This window comes from Capronia coronata (assembly GCF_000585585.1).
Source record: "Capronia coronata CBS 617.96 chromosome Unknown acBCG-supercont1.1, whole genome shotgun sequence".
NCBI lineage: Eukaryota > Fungi > Ascomycota > Eurotiomycetes > Chaetothyriales > Herpotrichiellaceae > Capronia > Capronia coronata.
In genome coordinates, this window is record NW_006912893.1 from 2,341,700 (window position 1) to 2,362,347 (window position 20,648).

The 20,648-nt window shown below is 52.5% G+C and overlaps 5 protein-coding genes across 5 annotated transcripts; 4 read left to right on the forward strand and 1 right to left on the reverse strand.

Moving 5' to 3' along the window:
* Positions 1-2,146: 2,146 nt before the first annotated feature.
* A1O1_00827 (uncharacterized protein) lies at positions 2,147-3,665 on the reverse strand (the record flags this gene model as incomplete). Its single annotated transcript, XM_007721743.1, has 2 exons — positions 2,147-3,377; positions 3,439-3,665. The coding sequence occupies 2 exons, from the start codon at positions 3,663-3,665 to the stop codon at positions 2,147-2,149; spliced, it is 1,458 nt and encodes a 485-aa protein (XP_007719933.1).
* Positions 3,666-4,496: 831 nt separating this feature from the next.
* Positions 4,497-6,153, forward strand: A1O1_00828 (aldehyde dehydrogenase (NAD(P)+); the record flags this gene model as incomplete). Its single annotated transcript, XM_007721744.1, has 2 exons — positions 4,497-4,873; positions 4,926-6,153. 2 exons carry the CDS (start codon positions 4,497-4,499, stop codon positions 6,151-6,153), a joined length of 1,605 nt encoding a protein of 534 aa, XP_007719934.1.
* A 717-nt stretch (positions 6,154-6,870) lies between these two features.
* Positions 6,871-8,624, forward strand: A1O1_00829 (uncharacterized protein; the record flags this gene model as incomplete). Its single annotated transcript, XM_007721745.1, has 6 exons — positions 6,871-7,040; positions 7,140-7,216; positions 7,271-7,310; positions 7,370-7,439; positions 7,495-7,554; positions 7,629-8,624. 6 exons carry the CDS (start codon positions 6,871-6,873, stop codon positions 8,622-8,624), a joined length of 1,413 nt encoding a protein of 470 aa, XP_007719935.1.
* Positions 8,625-12,663: 4,039 nt separating this feature from the next.
* A1O1_00830 (uncharacterized protein) lies at positions 12,664-15,556 on the forward strand (the record flags this gene model as incomplete). Its single annotated transcript, XM_007721746.1, has 4 exons — positions 12,664-13,056; positions 13,107-13,132; positions 13,187-13,294; positions 13,357-15,556. The coding sequence occupies 4 exons, from the start codon at positions 12,664-12,666 to the stop codon at positions 15,554-15,556; spliced, it is 2,727 nt and encodes a 908-aa protein (XP_007719936.1).
* A 1,609-nt stretch (positions 15,557-17,165) lies between these two features.
* Positions 17,166-18,334, forward strand: A1O1_00831 (uncharacterized protein; the record flags this gene model as incomplete). Its single annotated transcript, XM_007721747.1, has 2 exons — positions 17,166-17,472; positions 17,565-18,334. 2 exons carry the CDS (start codon positions 17,166-17,168, stop codon positions 18,332-18,334), a joined length of 1,077 nt encoding a protein of 358 aa, XP_007719937.1.
* Positions 18,335-20,648: the final 2,314 nt, after the last annotated feature.

Sequence of the window (20,648 nt, forward strand, 5' to 3'; positions counted from 1 at the left end):
GGGTTGACCGATAGGTAGTAAGCGCGGGAGTGAGAAGGCAGGCTGAGACGAGGGAGGAGCGGCAGGTAACGAGATCAGGTACGCAGTTAGGTAGGTACTAGTACTAGGTACCTAGGGATGTAGTTGGGTACGGCGTAGGTGAGCGAAGGGAGAAGAAGTGGTGGGTAGGTTGTAGAATTGCGGTGTGTCGGTGTGTCGATCGTAGGTGAATCTAAGAGAATGGTCTGAAGCAGTAGCAATGCGATTGATTGACTACTAGGACGGAGAGTGAGTGATTGAGAGGAGGCCGTGGGGTGTCAATGGTTGAGCGTTGGAAGGAGAGTGGATAAGAAGTGCGAGAAGAAAACGCGGCTGCCGACAAGGAAACAAGTCTACTAGTAGTAAGGATGTAGTATAACTCTGATAACTCTGCAAGTGCTCTGCAGGTCCAGGTCAGCAGTAAGGCACTGCAGTTAGTAACTACCTCCCTACTATTACTACTTGAGTTGCTCCTTAGAGAGGTAGTAACTCGGTACGAAGCAACAGCTGCGACAACGAAGTACCTGAGCAGTGATCGGGGACTATCACAATACCTACCTAGTTACTACTAGCTAAGGTACCAGATAGGCAGGGAATAAAGAGCGCTGAAAGGTCAGGCGGACACGGTCAATGAAACAAACAGCCTGCCAAATTGAGTGTGCATTGATTGAACTCAGGTCATGATGCACATTGATTGTGTGGTTGTATTTGATTGTTACTGCGCCCTCCTGACCCTGTGGCCCTCGAATGTTCGAGTCGGGAACGACGAATACCTTACATTAGGATGAGAGCCCAAATCTTTGAGAGGTGGCACAGGTTTGCACGGTTCATAAACACTCGCCCCACGCCCATGCCCTTGCCCATGACCACGGCAGGGGAGAGAGGCAAGGACAGGGGTTCTCCTATAGGCTACGTGTAGAGTAGGCGGGCTGTGGCATCTGGGCTTCACTCAATCTACAAGTCTCCCGGCTTCAACTGGGGCTCGTGGCACCCAAGCGACAGGCTAGGGAGGCTAGACTCTTGGGCTTTGGCGCAGCCAGCAAACAACCAGCTCCCGTCGCGGTGACCACTGACCGAACCCTGCAGTGCAAGGAGCGATATGCGAATCTGGAAATCGCACCGCTTCAAGGGCAGCTGATCGGAGTCCGTGTTGGAATCTCAACTGAATGAATCCCAGGCAATATTTACTTTCAGTATTGATAGTTCTTCTCCTTACAGGTACACGATAGTAGCGGTGGTGGTGACTTAGGTACATAACATGGCTTACCAGGCGTGCTTTACTATCCTCCCACAGCCTAGGTACCTACCAGGTAAGTATTCTATTTGCTGTAATCTTGGTTCGATCATTCCTTGAGGTACAGACGCGAGTAGGTACTTCAATGTTCATAGCCTCATCAGCCTTGTAATAGATGCCATATTAGGTGTCGGTGTCCGGCCGTATGCTGTGTCACCCGAACTTCAGCCCCTCTTCGACCGGTCGCCGCTCCATAATTGGGTGTCATTTTGGTGCGTGCCGGGGTTATCTCGTCTCTTAGGCACTCCCTAACCCAAATCGCTAACCACCAACAGGTCGTCACGGCTACTCCCTGCTTCTAGGCTGCGATTGGGCCTAAGGAGCCTGATCAAGCCTTGGAACACTCACCCATCCGACCGATAAATCTGACCGTCTTCACCCCGAACGAACCCCAGCCAGATCTGACTCCCCGCAAGCCCGGCGGCGGCTCGCCCTTTAACTTCCCTTCCCGCATGTCGCGATCCGCCTCCGCGTCCGACAGCTGCAAGGAACCATCTCGCCATCTGCCCATCTCGCATCAACAACCAACCATCAACCGAAACCCCGCAAGCCGCTCTCCGTCAAGTCGATGCCACACCGCATCCAACACTACAGGTACCTAAGGTATGTTCCCGGTGCCGTCCTGAGATCGATCTCTGGAGCGTTGCCGGAACCTGCCATGCCGGTGGCGGGGACCAAGAGATATATGGACAAACATAGCATAATCCACTGTTGTAGATCTGTTTGCATCGCGATTCATATTGTATGCCGTATCATCGACACACTACTCTTCAAGGCGACAACCGGAATAGGTACTTCTAGGATCAGATTTTGCCCATCGATCCTGATACGTACCTAGGTAACTATTGAATCCAGGTTCAGGCATGGATTCTCCCGATCTTTTTGTCCCAGGCATACTCGTCCACACCAACCACACCAGCTCCGCACTGCGCCCTTGGCCTCCCGTTCCAGATACTTGCCACTTTCCCGTTCATCTTCATATTCCCACACCGTCGCCCCGACCTTGACCCGCTTCTTGGCCTTTTTCTTGACGATGCCACCTATGCCCTCAACCTCCTGCTGAAAATACCCCGGCTTATTGCTCGTGTAGTCGGGCGTGCTCATCCTGCTCAGCTCACTCCCATCGGTTACCCGATGGAAGTCGTGAGAATGCCCTTCCGTACAGTCAATCTCAAGCCAGCACACAGCTTTGCCCCCAGTCGCGAGACAATCTTTGCCACGTCCACATTTCTGACCTTGGTTGCCAACCCCCAGACCCGTGCCCAACCCACCCCCGATATGAGTAGAGTAGCGAGACCGCCAGGTCCAAACCCGTTTATAGGTGGTGTCTGCCGATCCAAGGTTCTGGCCACATGGAACACACAAAAACACGCCACGGGACTCGCACGTGCAAGGGCCGCGCAGAAACGCCGCCGAGGTGAAAGTACGCGGATACTCCTGTCTGCGCTCGCGATCCTCAATGCCAGATCCTGAGCTGGAGGTAGAATGATCCGAGTACGAGCGCTCCGATTTAACCGAACTGGCACTGGAGACCAAGACGCCATCGGTCGACTCAGTAGGGAGAACAAGCGGGCGCAAATGTGCCTCCAGTGGAGCATCCAAGCACGTATTGCACAATCGTCGATGTCGGTCTTTCAACCTGGCATTGCTGGGAGACTTGGCCGCGCAGTTGCGGCAGACCACTGTTCCGCATCGGCGACAAGGAGCCACCAGATCGCGAGCACAGGAGCTGATCTTGCTGGTTGCGCCAACCGAGGAATAAAGGCCTTCGGGTGCGGAGCCTGCGAAGGGCCTCATGGCATCCTCCATCTGAGCGTGCGGCTGCCACGCTGCCGACGCGGTTGTGAGAGCATCACCATAGAGCGACACCTCCATGCGTGGTTCTTCTCTTTCTGTCATAGCAAGTGCTTCTGCCAGCACTGGTGTCTCGTCGTGAACACATCGTAAAGAATGTGCCTTGAGTTGAGGAGCATACTGCGTCAGGCTCGTGTGGACGCTTCGGCAGGTTGCTGCCAGAGCATGTAAATCATTGAGGTCGAGGTGCGAGGCCAAGGACAAGGCGATCCTAGACATGTTACATTAGTACTGAAAAGCCCTGCCGTTGAGCAGGTGTCACCAGCGCCTACGGATAGCATGTCAAGGCGGCCGCCACTCTATTGACCTTCATTGCGTCTACCCGCACACTCTTCACCGTATTCGACGCGTCGACCGGGCTCGACGCTCTTTCGATCACAGGCTTCAGCTGATCATGACTGGCCGAAATTGGGGTTGGTAACCTTGTCGATCCGGCGTCGTCACACGATCGACCGCTGGACGCGCAGTCATCGTCGTCAAGGTCAACAAACACCGCCATGGTGCCATTGGAGGCGGACAAAGCGACGGAATCGAAAACTCCACTGACACGAAAAGATTGTGTGTTCAAAGATATACGACGACTAGAATGATAGATCGAGAAGAAGACTGTTGAGACGTGGGAAGAGATGCTGAAAGAGCAGGCTGGAGGGTGTGGTTAAGAGGGGGCCAGATGGGCCAGATGGGCCATCATATCGTCATGAGGAGAATGTACAAAAAGCGCATCACGCGGAAACATACGCATCTCACTACTACTGCAATACGTAAAGAGCGAGTTCGGGGCCAAGGTACACAGGATTCCTACCACTACTAATACTACATATACTGGAGCCTACAACTGGGACAGACGTGAACTCCGCGAGATCCGTCAAGGAAGATGAAACTGATGTCTTGAAGGTGTTTGAGATCGCTATCCGCATTCAACCGTTGATCGATGGGGGGACAAGCGGAAGGCAATCGCCTCCACCTGCAAGGAGGTTGCCCGCAGATGATGACCACAACTCCGAACTCGACCCTATCTCTCCGCGAATGCAATCAGTGCCTCGACTCTTGATTTCCTAATTTCATCCAGAGATGTTGTTGTTATGCTTGTTGTTGTTGGCTGGATATTGAACCGAGGCACATCGCTGTCTACCTTCTGACCTACTAGTAATACGGTTTCTCATTCCTCCGACGGGCTGACAACGCTGCCTGACGACACCAGTAACATCCGACATCATCTTACGTCTGCCTAACAGAGAGCACGCTGGTCTTTCCTTTAGAACCTTCAAACTCGCCTGCTGTTATCCAACACTTCACCGAGAGGCACTACACGCCTCCTCAACGTCTCAATATGACTGCCGTCCAATTGCCCGAGTTCAGCACGACGCCGGTCGAACAGATCCCTTCAATTGTCTCCCGCCTTCGGAGCTCATTCTTCTCTCAAAAGACTCGCCCTGCAGCCTTCCGACTCCGACAGTTGCGCAAGTTGTACTGGGCAATTGCTGATCATGAAGAAGAACTCTTGGAAGCATGCAAACGAGACTTGGGCAAGGGCATCTTTGAAGCGATGGTCTCCGAGATCGAGTGGGTGAAGAACGATATATGCTTTATGACCCAGAACCTAGAGAGATGGATGAAGGATGAGAAGCCGGAAGACATGGCATGGACTCACAAATTCGTGAGTCCCCGGATACGAAAAGATCCATTAGGGGTGGTCCTCGTCATTGGGTAAGGCTTTCGAAATGTCTTGGGCTGTCACTGTCGCTGACTGTCTTTGCAGCGCCTTCAACTTCCCCATCAATCTAGCCTTTGGACCTATGATTGGAGCCATTGCTGCGGGAAACACTGTCGTTTTGAAGCCATCTGAGCAATGCCCAAACTGCGCCGCCATGATGCAATTGATCATGGAAAAGGCTCTCGATCCCGAATGTTATGCGTGTGTTCAAGGTGGCATACCAGAGACCTCGGCCCTGCTGGAGCAGAACTGGGATAAGATCTTCTTTACCGGATCTGTGAACACGGCGAAAATAGTTGCGCAGGCGGCGGCAAAGAACCTGACCCCGGTTGCCCTGGAACTTGGTGGGAAGAACCCTGCTATCGTAACCAAGAAGGCGGATGTGCAATTGGCTGCTCGGCGGCTGTTATGGGCCAAGACAATGAATGCAGGTCAGGTGTGTATCAGTCAAAATTACATCTTGGTTGACAAGGAAGTGGCTCCCACCTTGATCACGGAGCTCAAGGCCGCCATGAAGGAGTTTTTCCCCAGCGGCGCCAAACAGAGCCCCGACTATTCCAGGATTGTCAATCTCCGAGCATTCAACCGGATCAAGAAGATGCTGGACTCTACTTCGGGAAAAATAGTGGCTGGGGGCACAATGGATGCTGACCAGCTGTTCATCGAGCCCACTGTCATTGAAGTCTCGGATCCTAAAGACCCTCTGATTGTGGAGGAGTCTTTTGGGCCACTCATCCCTGTCCTACCTGTGGATAACCTGGACCAAGCTATCAGCATCGCCAACGAGACTCACGCAACGCCGTTGGGAGTTTATGCTTTTGGATCCAAGGCTGAGACTGACAGGGTACTTGCGGAGACCCGGTCCGGCGGCGCCAGCATCAATGATGGCTTCTTCCATGGTGTGATCCCGACTCTTGCCTTTGGCGGGGTGGGGGACTCGGGTACTGGCGCGTATCGTGGAAAAGCGTCTTTCGACTGCTTCACGCATCGTCGATCCATCACCAAGACGCCCAACTGGATGGAGAAGTTACTGGCGGTCAGGTATCCGCCTTTCGATGGCACCAGCAAGCTCAAGCAGTATCGCGCGATGGGGATTCTGAAACCAGATTTCGACCGAGACGGGAGGCAGAAGATCGGACTCTTGTGGTATCTGATCACGTTGGGGTCGGGAAGTGCGTCCAAGGGCGCACTTCGAGCAGCGTTGATCGCTGGCATCTATTTGGCCCTGAGGGCACTAATGGAAGGTAGAATATGGAAGGGTTTGAAAGGATGAGAATATGAATTGAATGCGGGCGGGCAGGCCTGGAGTGCAGATACCTCAAGTCCCTATTTACCGAGTAAAGTACTCTGGCTAGTAGGTGCACTCATACTAATAGTCATCAACTTGAACACCACGGGGTATGGCAGCGCCACTGAAAGGGCAGCCACAATTCTACTAGAACCTACTACTGCTGCAGTACTACCTTTAGTTAGGTATGTAGTACTATCCAGGCAGCTAAAGAGCTTGTCAAGGCACCGATGGTAACATTGCTACATGTATGTTATTAGTAGATGCTCTTCCTCCTGTTGCGGAGATGGCTTGGGGTGAGTGAATACAGCCACTTCAAGTGCGTGCAGTGTTCACAGCTCACGGGGTCCACGTCATTATCATCATCATTTATCAGTGGTTGGAGTCTTCGTCCCATCCCGCATTATTACTGATACTGATACTGATACTGATACCGATGCTACCGACTGATACGTACGGCCACGATCACAGCCTCCTGCTTCTGGTTGGATACCTTGAGCAATCTTGCATCCTTTTTCGTTGCCTGGCCCATTGCAGAGGATCTTGTCTGAATATCCTTCCCTCACGTCCACAATCACCCAGCTTGCACTGCCACTTCATCTCCATCAACCACTCTCTCCCAACTCCAGGCCGAGTTCCTGCGGCTCCCGCCTTCACCACATCTCCCTGCGCAACCTCGCAACACCGAAGAACCCCCATATCATGACATCCGCCTCGAGCACGCCCTTTGCAACACCTGCTACCTCGGTACCGAGCTCGAGACCGCCCTCTCCCACCCAGTCTGCTTCTGCCACTCCGTCCATCGCCCCGCCGGATAATCAGTTGCAAGATGAATCATCCAAGCTAAGGACGTTCTTAAGCTTGCTGAAAAAGTATGTCACGCCGATAAGAGATCGGGCTATATGTGGAAGACTTGGGCAGAGCTGCTGGAAGATTGAATCGACATAGACTGATATATGCTGAAATGGCAGGTTTATCGGTGTGTCGGATATCGCCAATGTTCGATTCTCCTTACCCTCTCAGCTACTAGAACCTATACCCAATCTAGGTAGGCAGCGGATGTTGGACAAGATTGATGGGCTCGCGGCTTACGAAAATCTAGAATACTGGCATTATCTCGACAGACCGGAGACATTCGCAAGGTGAGGAGAGATGAAGTCGGATGATTCTGGTCCCGCAACCCTTACTGATAGGTGCATAGTATCGGAACCTCAGACGATGACCTTGGCCGAATGCTGGAAGTGCTCAGGTTCTGGTTCACAAAGGACTTGGTGCGTCACTCTGGAAGTTTCGTTGGAATGGATATCATACTGAGACATGGTGCAGAAATATGTCAAGGGGAAGCCTTGCAAACCATACAATTCGACATTGGGGGAGTTCTTCAGGGTGGGTTTAGGCCTCTTCCTCCGTCCCCAAGGATCTTGTAATAGGACCTAACTGACCAGCAATTCCCTATGTAGTGCAATTGGGAAGTCAGTGCCCCGGCACCTCCGATATTGAACCCATCCAAGGCACCGCCGCAGCCGCCTGTCGACCCCCAACAACCAACAGGTAACGATGAGCCTGTACGGATATCATTCTTGACGGAACAAACATCCCACCATCCACCAGTGTCTGCCTATTGGTATGATTGTCCTGAGCGAGGCATCCATGCTCGAGGTTACGACCAAATTTCTGCTCGCTTCACAGGCACCTCCGTGCGGGTGGTTCCCGGCATGTACAATCGCGGAATCTTCATCACATTGACCAAACGGGACAATGAAGAATACCAGCTTGTGCACCCTGCAGCATCGCTGGGTGGACTGCTGAGAGGATCGCTGTATATCTCCGTGGCAGACACGTGCTTTGTGACATGCCCCAAGACCAGACTGAAGTGCCTTCTGACCTATGTAGAGGAGAGCTGGTTCGGCAAGGCTCAGAATCGGGTCCACGGGGTGATCTTCCGCTACAATCCCGACGACGACAAATACACGCGGGTCAAAGATGTCCCTGACCGAGACATCCTCGCCAAGATCGAAGGCTGCTGGCAGGACCAAATCTTCTACACGATTCCTAATAGTGCAGCAGTCAAAGAGAGGCCGAATCTCCAGCCGACCTCGGAGAAGCAGCTGTTGATCGACGTGCAACCGCTGATGCCGGTGCCTAAGGCATGCCCGCCCACCCCCGACCAACTGCCGAACGAGTCGCGGTTATTTTGGAAGGACGTGACCGTTGCCATCAACGAGAAGCGCTATTCGGACGCCACGCGTATCAAGCAGGAACTTGAGCAAGGACAGCGTGACAAGGCCGCCAAACGCAAGGAACTTAACACCGAGTTCAAGCCGCGCTTCTTCACTGCCGTCACCGAGCCTTCCGGAAAACCAGATCTGACTGCGTACGGCAAAGTGGCTCTCGACGGTTTGCGGAGGAAAGACTTTAAACTTGACCCTCTCCCTGAACCGGGGGTAGATGTTTGAGGCAGGCTGCGTTTGTGGCTTGCCGTTGGGGTTGTCCACACAGACATACATCGTTACGCCAGGCAATGCATGTGAAAGGTTGTCCGAGCAGACTCTTGCAGACCTGTTCACTTCCATCTAGGAGTATGCTTGTGATGGCGGACACAAGTTCTGGAACATATCGGGATTCATTCACAACCTTGATTTGGAAGGCCGATGGCGGCACCGCGAGGTGGAAGCGGCATGGCGGACCTAGATTGACTTGTCCATTAGCGTGGTTTGCGTGTTTGCTCCATTCAAGTTGCACACATATATTTGTATATACGAAGGAGAAAGCTTTTACATAGGCGGAGTTGGCTTCACATGGGCACCTTTGACCCTTGACCTGGGCATGGCACCTTTAATCTTTCAATGGGAGTCCATAACAGGATGTCAAGAGAAACCACCATAATGTCCATTTGTGCATTTGTCGACTCATATTTTATGTCACAATGATACATACCTCGTATACGTCGGGAGTGATCAACAGCCGAAGTCTACCTCACATATACACCCGTATGTGTTTCGTAGATCATGAGTGTATCGGAGGTATGCTCGTCAGAATCACCTCCAGAGTCCAGCCCCATCCCGCAGCTTTTCTCTCTAGCACACCCAATCGAACACTGTACTCACTGTTTCAAAGTACACGAGGACCAGACAACAACAGCAGCAGCAGCAGCACCGGCCGAATCACTGGTCGATCACGCCTCTTGCGCAGTGCCTCAGGCATCGATTGCTGTCTGTCACGTCTCGGAATAAATAGATCGAAATCAAACCGGGAGGTCAGTGATCACTCCTGCGGACGGCGTCGGGGGCAGACATAGGAGAGCATAACTTTGCGGATTTGTATAGGTAGGTATGCAGGCGTGTATGCAGGGGTATGAAACAGAGCATTTGTACTGCCCAACCTGATTACCTTCCCCCATCTCACTCTTCCTTCTTCTCATGGCCAATTGGACGGGACGTTCCGGAGCGAGCATCGACTTCTAAGAGCGATGTTCAGAAAGGATCTGCAGGACGGGTAGTCAGGACCGGGCAGAGTGGACTGTGGCTTGCGATACAAGAAGTCCAAAGCAACAAGGCGTTCGGGATGAAACTGCCCGCTAAGGCTGCGAGGCGCGATATGAAACACTGGAGGCGAGGAAGGCGTTGCTTGTAAGGCAGATAGCGTGAAACAAAGCGGGAGGTGATGGTGCTGAGAAATGCCCCCCGCTCCCCATCTGTTCCGTGCGGGTTCTGGAAGAACAAGGTTTCCCGGCTGGATGGTAAACAGTAGAGAGAGGGTTTGATTAGATTATTGGGCAGGCTAAGATTGAGGAAGTGTTGTCGTGAATTTTCCTTTTCCTTTATGCAGGGAATAGGGGCAACTTAATAAATGTCAAATGAGTAGCAAGATGAGGCGATTCTCAGAAGGAAAGTAACAACATTGTAATCATAGTTTAGGGTTCTTCGCTTACGTAGAATATCGGTTGTGCTGGACTGTGGTTCAACATAACAGGCAGAAAAAGCCGGGGCGAGGGGGCTTCATCATGCTATGTATGGGGTTATGCAGTCTCGATCGACCAGGCATAATGATAGCCGTAGGAGATGAGGTGGGTCGTTCCTTTCTGTCCTTTGTCCTGTAAGAAGAAAGTCGGCAGGAGCTGGCGTTGCCATCATGTTTGAGAGTCGATGCCTAAAGTCTCAACGGAAAGGCCCGTACAAGGTTCCAGCTGGAGCTTTTGTAGGGTTGCAATCTCCCCGAACTTTATAACGGTAGAATCAATTTTCCTTTCAGGTAAGAAGTGTTCGAGCCGACGATATATGGAGCCGACCACTAGTGGCGTGTTTGGTACAAAAGAACCGATTAGTATACGTGGCCACAGCATACACACTTGTTCCAAAGAGGTAGCAGGGTCAGCCGACATGAGAGGCTGGCAGAGGGCAAGCAGAACTTCGACCCTGGCAACCCTGATCTGCGCAAGTGCTACCGGGATCCAGGGGTGAAGAATGGATAATGATGAATGAAGTGGATTCCGTGATTAGTTCGAATCGTCGGAAGGATTCGAGCATCAGCGTTTGCACCCCAGGCCAGTATGATTGCTGCATCATTTCAGCCAATGCGGCACACGGAACAAGCACCTTACAGGCATCCACTTGCTATTGCAGGGTCCTTCAAGTCGACTTGTCGTGGCATGGTAGGTTTCAGATTTTGGCAAGGCATGAAGGAGCGCGACTTGCTGCCTGAGACGACGTCTTGTCTGTATCAACCATCGACTTCACGACGATGTACCTCGATCTGGGCCCTGGACGTTGGACCCTGGGTAGTACGAGGACGGAGGATCTGACCGTGCTGCCTGTTTCTTGTGCATTGTCTCTGCCAGTAGTAGGTATCGCTGATGATGATTGCAATCTGTGACGGCACTCCTGGTGGCTGATTCTAGTATATGTCGCGGAACAGCGATTATACTATTTCGGCACTAGATCCATACATTTGTTTGACCACTCACAGAACTATGATGGCCTCTGCGAAGACAGCCTGCTGGGTGGTGTGACTGGACCCGAAGAAGAGACATTGAGATAGGCTGACCGAGGCGGCGGGGGTCAGCAATGCAACGGACCAGAGGAGCTCGAGGCTTGCGATCGTCTTCGACTCTGGAGGGTCAGAAAGATGAAGGACTTATTACGTACCTGTCTGCCAGTGTGTCGCCCCTGTAGTTAGTGCTCAGGTAAGGCAGACTCCTCTACTACTTTGTACCCGTCTATACAAAGTTAGGGCCAAGTTTAAGGTATTTAGTCTAAAAAGAGCCTTAGCGGGCGGAGGAGGCTTGGTATGTGTTTGGGCAGTATTGGTTTCATGCTTAACTGTTTAAGGTATAACCTTATCCTCAAATAGCATCAACCATACCTGATTGGTACAAGCTCCCGTAATAGTCTATTCGGTCTGCGCCGCACTCCCCTATCAGGGTCATTCCTCTCAAGCCATCCCAGAAAAGACACGACCAAGATGCCACAGACACCCTTGGCTGCTGCTCAAGGCCAACCGGGGCCTCATGGCCAAACGCAGTGCAGCTTCAAGGTACCGGCGATGCTCGAGTGTCCCAAACCTGGTCGACTTCAACACCCAGAGAAACACACCATCTCACGAGGGCGTCGGCTTAATCGTCGTCTGAATGGTGGGACAACTCTTCACAAGGCAGCCTGTCCACCCGTCCCAAGTATGTTAGTGTCCGTCCTACCCATAACCACAATCCACTGGGCTTGCGGAGTCGTGATCTGCTCTGCTCACGACATCAAAGACCCGCGTGGAAATGGTCGCTCCAAAGTCCACTACTACAGTATAGCATACGGCATACGGCACCCGCCCCTCCGTAAGCACCAGTCGACCGAGATTTCATGACTTGTCCAATTATCTCTCCGCCGTGCCTTGACCAGACGGTTGGCAGACACTATATTTTGATTCGAACCAGCCATGCTTGGCCCAAAAAGCCTCGATGTCGTCGACACAGCCGCCTCATTCTTATTCGCTGACCCAGCGCCGGCCCTGGACCTCCGTCAACTCCATTACGCGAGATGCTCCAGGGGATCCAATTTCACCCTGGCTCCTGCGTGAGCGTCCCATTTCAATAAACCCATGATGGAGCTGCGTATTGTGTTTATTCACCCTTCTCCATCAAGTTGTAGACAAGAATAACTTCGGCGCCGTTGTACAAGGACGCTTTTTGTTCTTCGCCCCGCCACGTGCCTCCGGCCTCCCACTGTCGAATACTCAGCCCTGCCAATGGATGCCGGAACGTCTCTAGTCTCCTAGCCTTCCCCTTCTTCCACCCTCAAAGTCGTCATTTCCCTCATCACCACACTTCCCATTCTCAACCCCATGCCAGAGTCTCCAGTTGCTCAAACAAGCTTAATCTTGCCTTGAGGCTCAGTAGGGGGCGGAGGCCACCAAGCATTGCAGCGACTCCACCGTGAAACATTTGGCACAGGCCTTCCGGCTGGTCTGTATAGAGTTATATCTTCTATACAAGACCCTCATCCCATCATGGCCCCAAAGAAGCGTTCCCAGACTACTCGACCGCCGGGCGTCGCTGAAGCATCTTCGCCCATACTACCCACCTACGAGACCGACACCTTCCTTTCATATTCTTCAGCTAGAGGCCGTCGTCACCAGCCAAGAGAGGACATACGAGCTGCCTCTTCAGCCCTGTCGCCTGCTCAAGACACGGATGCCTTGCGTTCACCTATAATACCCGACTCCCCACTCTCACCTGGGGTTCGTACTCCAGATTCCATATCCCGTCGCGAAAGCACTTCCACCATGCGAACTTCGTCCATCCCCTTCGAGGGACCTCCCACTTGCACGCCTAGTGGGCGCATTAGCAAGGCAAAGAAGGGGAAGCGAGTTCATGCTTGCGAATTTCCTGGCTGCGGAAAGGTAGGTCTGGAGATCGCGGGATAGGAATGCGTTACTAACGTTGCGATCAGGTCTTTACCCGCGCAGAGCACAGACGGTTAGTTGTGCACGCGGCTTGTATTGAAATGCACTCTCTAACTCTCTTCCACAGGAGGCACGAGCTCAACCACAATCCCGAGGCAATGTTCCCTTGTACTCGTCCTGGTTGTCACAAGGCATTCCACCGTGTGGATCTTCTTCAGCGGCACCAGGAAAAACAGTGAGTATTCAGCGACGACGTTGTGCGAGGTTGGACAGTTCCTGACACTGACACCGGTGTAGTGACCTCGAAAGCGCAACTGATGCTTCGGCAGCAACCATGAGTGAATTTTCGCAGAGATCAGTCCCTTCAGAAATGCCCTCCTCGGTCCATCCAGCCCCACCCATGACCAGTCCCCAAGCCGGCCGGAGTACTCCCAACCCATCTTCTGGGGGTCTTTCGATCGGTTCCCTGGTCAACCCCCAAGGGGACTACCGCTACAGTTTGGGAACACCGGCGTTCAACGGCTTTGGCCGACAAGCAATGCACTTTGTCCCAGGCTTCAACTCATCTGATGAATCCATTTTCTACACGCCCGAAAGCAGCCAATCTCCCGTTTCAGACTACTACGGTCGATACCGCAACCGTCAGAGCATTTCATCCTCGTCATCTATTGCAGCCTTTGATACCAACGGCGCGTCCCCCTTGATTGGAGGGAATATACCAAGTCCCTGGGTCCCGTCTTCCGCGCCGCCTCCCAGTATGCTCCCATCCAACATGCTTGATGAAGCTGTGTATTTTCCTGTATGCCCCCCTTTTCATTGGTTTGGCATGTGTACTGAGGCTGATCAGTCTCCCGCAGACTCTTCCCTACCAATACCCCTCTCCGACCTGGATGGATACGAATGGTCCGTCATTCGACGAGAACTATCCCATGCCCCTGGACTTTTGCCCCGAGATGCCTCAACCGGACTACCAGACACTATAAGGTGGCATTGTCTAGACTACTACTGGCAATACTTCCATCCCCACTTTCCCGTTGTCCACCGACCGACGTTCCTCCCAACAAAACCGAGCCCACTCCTGGCAAGCGCCATGGCAGCCATTGGATCGCAGTACGACGACAGACCGGATGCAAAGTTATATTCTCTCACACTCTTGGAGATTGCAACCAAGCTCTTAAGGAGGAGACATAGTATCACCAGTCGGTCAAGGTTGGCTGACTTACAGACCGTCTTCCTGCTCGAAGTTCTCAGCAAGTATTGCGCCAGACGAGTCGAGGTGGACATGTCGGCCAGGTTTCGCTCGCTGTTTGCAAGTCTCGATCAAGCTCGGCGGACTCTCGCTACGGATGCTTTGGCCGTTTTTCGAACCCTACCGAAAGACAGAACGGCCGACGATGTCACCCGTGCGCACAAATTCTGGCTCGAGCACGAAACACGGCGGCGCATCCTGCAGGCATCGACTGTCTTGGACCTTCAGCAGGTCACTCTCTTCGAGCAGCCCGCCACGATCGTCCAGCACGAGCGGCCCCGACGTCCAAGCCTGGATCTCCGATACAAGGTCCCCCTTCCTTGCCCACGGGAACTCTGGGAGACCAGTCCAATCGAGACCTGGCTGGAAGCGGCCTCCAAGAACGACATGTCTAAGCAGCCGAATACTGGCAATGCGGCTGATTTTCCAGCCGATTGGCCTCATGACTTCTTTCAGGTCCAAGTCGGCGTGGCAACGAATCCAGAGCTGTCTTATGGCCAGTTTCTACCACAAAAGGACCAACTACCCGGTGATTCTGCTGCCCGGCTGGCATTCAACTACCACCTACATGAGATGGCCAGACACACGCCGATCCGGCAACTGCTCGTGGTGAGCGGTGAGTCTTGGGTTTTGGGCAAGAAGCTAGAGAGCGAGGCGGAGTTCCAGACGGCAAAGCGCAACCTCCGAGCATGGATCGACGCTAACCGCGAGAGTCGAATTTCTTTATGGCACGCGACCCAGCTGATCCGGAGCCGTGCCCAATTCATTGTTTCTGATTCAGCCAACACCGACCTGGCTGTTTCATTCCTTGATACCCACATGCTTCACGAGCCCTGGGGACTATATCTGGCTGTCCTTGTGTGCTGGGCGTACGGACTGACCGCTTCGGTGATGCTGGAAACCATGGGTGGTCAGGTATCTGGCGCAGGATCGACGAGCGTGAGCGAGGCGAATTCCCACCTATCCTCTCGAAGTTCCAGCTCAAGTCGGAGCCTGCCTTCGACACTTCCGACACTTCTCGATCTCCATGAGGCGACCTACTCGATGCGCGAGTATTTGCAGCGCACCAATGTCGAAACACCTGACCATCTACTCCGTCTGGATGCCCGAGTGTTTGGACAGATTCATGGGTTGCTGGAGATGGTCCGGGTCAACAAGATCGGGCATCTTCTAGGCGGCCTCATGAATGAGGCAGAGCGAGTTCTGTATCGGTTGGTGGAGGGTCGAGGCCGGCTCTCAAATTTCTGAAGATGTCTCCCATCTGTTATCAACTCCTATCCTGTGTAGATCTGATGATCTCTGCTGTTCAGCTTGGGAGCAGGGTTCGGAGTTTACTGAGGGAGGCTTTGATTACGACTATGATACCATGCCACGAAAGTCTACGAATTTGGGATTTTGTTATTGCTTTCTTCGATACTGCTAGAAAAGGTGCCAGGACAGACCAAGGGATCTGTGCGACGAAGTACCACGGCGCTCTGGTATATGTCTCAACATTTGTGGAGTTTGTGGGTTTCTTGAACATGGTCGATCGGCTCTTGATTGTTGTTTTGAGCAAGTCTTACAGGGCCTTTGGGCAGGGATATCACTCGGGTTTTAATGTGGAGCGTGAAAAGCTCTTTGGTATATACTCCAAAAAGGAGTTTGGGTCTTCTATGACTTTCATGAGGGTAAAACCTGTTTGTGAGAGAGTTATTCCACAAACGCGAGCCTGGAATGGCCTGGCATTGGTCGTCTCGATACTATTCCTCGCATACTATAGGTAGCAACGCAGTAAGGTGTGGATACAATCTATGAGGTTGAGTAAGGTCCCAAATATTTGAGTCGTGAACTCGGTAGCCCCTGAGCAGCTAAGCCTCGTCATGTCTCGACCACACTGCGGTGAACCAGAATTTTTCCATCTTATCAAAATGAACAGTCTTCGACCTGTCTGATGATGAGCACGTCCTGCTATTGTTTCTATTGGTTCTCAGTGTCTGGACTCATTGTTTTCTCATGTGGTGAGGATGAAGCCACATACAAGGCAACGACGTTAAAGCACAGCCACTCGAGGTAAGCTTAAAGCGGACGCAGGGCGCTTAAATCGGAGCAGAGCAAAGAACCCCAGACAGCCTGAGGGAAGAAGTCTACACTCTCTTTGGTCGAAAGATCTTCAAACTGGTTCAAGCGCAAAATCCGGACAAGGCTGGACGTCTATCTATCTTCGAAATCTGAGACTGTCCCCGAAAGACAATCGCCAGCATCAATGATGCCAAATACACCGCGATTCGTACGCGAGGAGAAGAACGACCGTCGACGATAAGGTCATCGGTCGAGCTGTATGGTCGGATTTTCTATTGCCAAAAAAAGCCATTAGGCCACCTCCTGCAAGGGGATTCCAGCCCGTCTGTCATAGACGGCACGGGTCGCCGGGATCACCCCAGAAAGAAAGTGGCCGAGTTTTGAGGCTTGAAATATCAGCGTCTATGGATGGTCTTTGGCCGCCACAACTCGCTCCGATCCCCTGACAGATGTGGCCTATTGTTATACTACCGTCAAGCCAGGAGTCGGCCTACCACTATCTCGCAACCAGTCCAGATGGAAAGAAAGATTTGGGGGCTACGCAGGACGCCTGAAACGAGAGTTCACTCCATTCCAAAGTCTCGAATCTCGATTCAGGTTCTGCCGATCACATACCCTCTCGCCTGCGGCCTGGCCTGGAGGCCTTCCTACCTTCCAGGCATATTTCAAGGGTGGAGATTGTTCCTTGACAGCTTCAAGGTCCAGTCACACTCATCAAGGGCGTGTCTACTTGGCTCACCACCTCTTTTCCCAGGTGCTGGTTGCACCACTGAATCTCTCGACTCTCGAGACTCCCATCATGCAGACTCTACCACCATTGACCTCGCTGTTCTCGACAGCGTTGGTCCTATTGCCACAGCTCGTTTCAGCAACCTGCTACTGGCAAAACAGTACACTCGCCCCAGATGACCCATACTCGATCGCTCCGGACGACACAGCGTGTTTCCCCGATCAAGAGAATTCCCCGTGTTGCGGGACCGGGTGGACATGTCTCTCGGACGGGGTGTGCTATATCGAGCAAGGAGATTCGTCCTTCTATTATCGCGGAACATGCACCGATCGTACCTGGGACAGCCAGCAATGTCCCGGATGGTGTTTCGCTCAAAGTATGTGGAGTCTCCACCACTGGCATCCCACGCAGGCATTGCGTTTTCTGTTGCGTCGGGAAGACGTACTGACCAAAGGGGACAATTCATAGACTCGACCGATTCCATCCCGTTGATCAAATGCGACAGTGCCCAAGATTGGTATTGCTGTCCTGAAGACCCGAACTGCGATTGCAATAGCGGGAAAGACGCCGTCAAGCTGGGAGACGATCAACCCAGCACGGTCACGGTCATCGGAAGCACAAGCTGGCCTGGCTTCACGGGTACCACGGCTCCATTCACCGCCAGCCCTTTGGTTTCTGAGGGTACCACTACCGATACCAATACCGCCAGCGCCACCGAGGCTGCTCAGACGACGACTGGCTCGGATGCCACAACGACAGCAACAGCAACAGCAACAGCAACGGGGTCATCCAATGGCACCGGCGTCAACACAGCGGCAGGTGCAGCTACAACGTCAAGCGACAATGGTGATGGTGATAGTGATGGTGGCGGCGGTGGAGGCAGCAACACCGGTCTCGCAGCAGGACTGGGCGCTGGACTCGGCGCTGCTGCCGTGCTCATCGGCGTGCTCGCATTCTTTCTGATCCGAGCTCGACGGCGCAGGCATGCTGTCAATGCCAATTCAGGAGGTCCAGCCTACGAAGAAGTGCCCAACCGCAGCCACATGGATCAAAAGGCTTCCTATGCGTCTCCACGGCCGACGACATATCAAGACGAGCAGTACATGGTTGGAGGGACTCACTCGAAACCTGAACTTCCCGGGGCGGGAGAATACAACCGGCCTGAGATGCCTGCTAGTAGTAGCAATGAAGGTGGCAGACAGGCCCATGGCTCCAGGGCGGAACTTGATGCCTCGTGATGTTGAGACCTTGGGAGGAACATTGTGCGAGAAGGGAAGATTTTGACCTGACGTGTCTCTACTTAATGGATTGGGTTGGGTCCAACATTGTGTTGACTGTCGATAGATAGGCCTTCAGTTCAAACTTCAGTCACCGCTTGCCACAGACGAGCAAGATAGCACGAGGCATACGGCGTATGTGAGTTTGCGTTTGCAACATGGCGGTTTTGTTCATGCTGTGCATGTTCAATGCCATCTGCCTCGTGGTCCGATCACAGGTTAGAGAAGGCTGGCTGAAATAGGGGTTAAGCAGGTCTCAGGTATTGATTGAGCATTTCAGCACTGACTTTTGCTTCTCTCTTCCATCAAATACTCTGGCTTAACACGCGGGAATCCATCTCGGGGTCCTCGTCATCATGAAGGATTCTGCTCTTCGGCGTCTACGGACAAGAAAGACACGACTAATGATGTTGAAGCGACCGATCTCAACTCCCAAAGCGGAAATCGAATCCTGAGTCAGCCATTACTCACCATTTAGACAGACTCACATCCACTCTCTTTCTTCGTCTTCGTCTTCGTCTACGCCCCGACGTCCAAGGTCTAGCAAGGTCTAGCCACCCCTCTGTCTGGTTCCTGCATGAGACGCCAATGGCAAGGAGGAGGTAGAAGGGTTCTTTCCCCGTCATCAAGGTAGGTGCCTGCCTGGACATCACTCCCACCGAAAAGACACTACTCACGGATGATGCACGGCTCTGCATGATGTGTCAGCAGATATCCAGTCAGTCACCCATGACATGTCAGCTCGACCTCCGTCGAAGTCGACGTTCAGGACTGCCCGAGCCTAGCACCAGCAGCAAACTATACGACTCTCTTTCCATGACAAAGCAATCAGGCGAGCGCTTGCATTGGATTCGGAAACCGTTCCACCAACCTGGTTAATCGATCATTTCAGGGCCCATGGTCTTGTACAATCATGTTAATGTTATTGATGAGCGATAGTTTAGTAAGTCAAGAGTGGTATACAGGCGTTTTTACTGGTGGGTTTTCCCTCGCGTTCCCCAAAACGTCGAACCCCGGTAGGAGTTGTCATGGTCCCTTTGTTCAAGGAGCGAGTTGATAAGCAAGACATCTCGAGAGCCCCCCTTGAACCTCTCAGCTCTTCTTTTATGTATGTCTCATCCATCTATCTACTCGAGTTCATCTTCTCCAGAAAAGAAAAAGAGCTCGATGTGAAGCAGTCAAACGGGTCAATCAATAATCTAGTCTGCCCCCTTCGCAGCTGGAGAGAGCAGTGGACATCGGTATCCTCAAGAGCGACCACTGACCAGTCTGATTCAATTCGATGGCCATTGACGACCAAGGTCTGGTTCACAGTCCTCGCACAAGGCTCTTGATTACCCAGAAATATCAGAATCTCGAAGCATAAGCATTCAAGGCAATCACATCTCGCGGCGCCAGTTTCCCAGTCTTGAAACTCCAAACTCCAAACTCCAGTCTGAAGGGTATCTTAGTATCCCTGGGACTCGGCATTGGGTCTTGATCCACAAAGAGGATTACACGACTTACCATTGAGGCACTCTCAGCATTAGAAATGTCTACCTCCAGCACCGACTCGCTTTCAACCACCTCTACCCAATCTTCCACCATCTCCAGAGCGAGCAAAACAATGAGAATCGACATGCCACCCCCTTCTCCAGCGTCTTTCACTTCCACCAAACCCCAACCAAGTCCAGGATACTACTACAACAACTACAACAGCATTACATCCACACCGTCTCCCATCCAAAACCCCAGCTCTGCATCATGGGACTTTTTTCCACAAGAGAATCCCTATTCCTATTCCTGTTCTCAACATGACCAGAATCAACAAGTTCATCAACATCATCATCAAAATCAAGGCAAGCATCATATCCACATAGCGACTCCGCATCCATTGGCTGCCACCGCGCAGTTTCTGGACAAACACAGACCCAAGCATCATGTGGTGGCACTGGCAATGCCGCCGTCCAAGTCTGCTGCAGATATCCAGCACAGCATCATTGGCTTTGCGATAGCAGAAGACGAAGACGAAGACGAAGGTGAAGACGAAGGCGACCGCGAAGACAAAGGTAGACCCCATATCGAGAACGACAATCAAGTCTGGAAAGCCATCCTTGCTCATCGCGAAGCTGCTCGGTTGAGATCCGGAGCGGAAATCTCACATGTCCAACATTGACATCGACATCCTTGTAAGTTATGTTGCAACATCAACCTCGTTTCTTCATTGGCAGTCTGGCACTGTGGCACACACCAAACCAAGAACACTTTATTGGGGTCTCCTCCTCGACGAAAGACG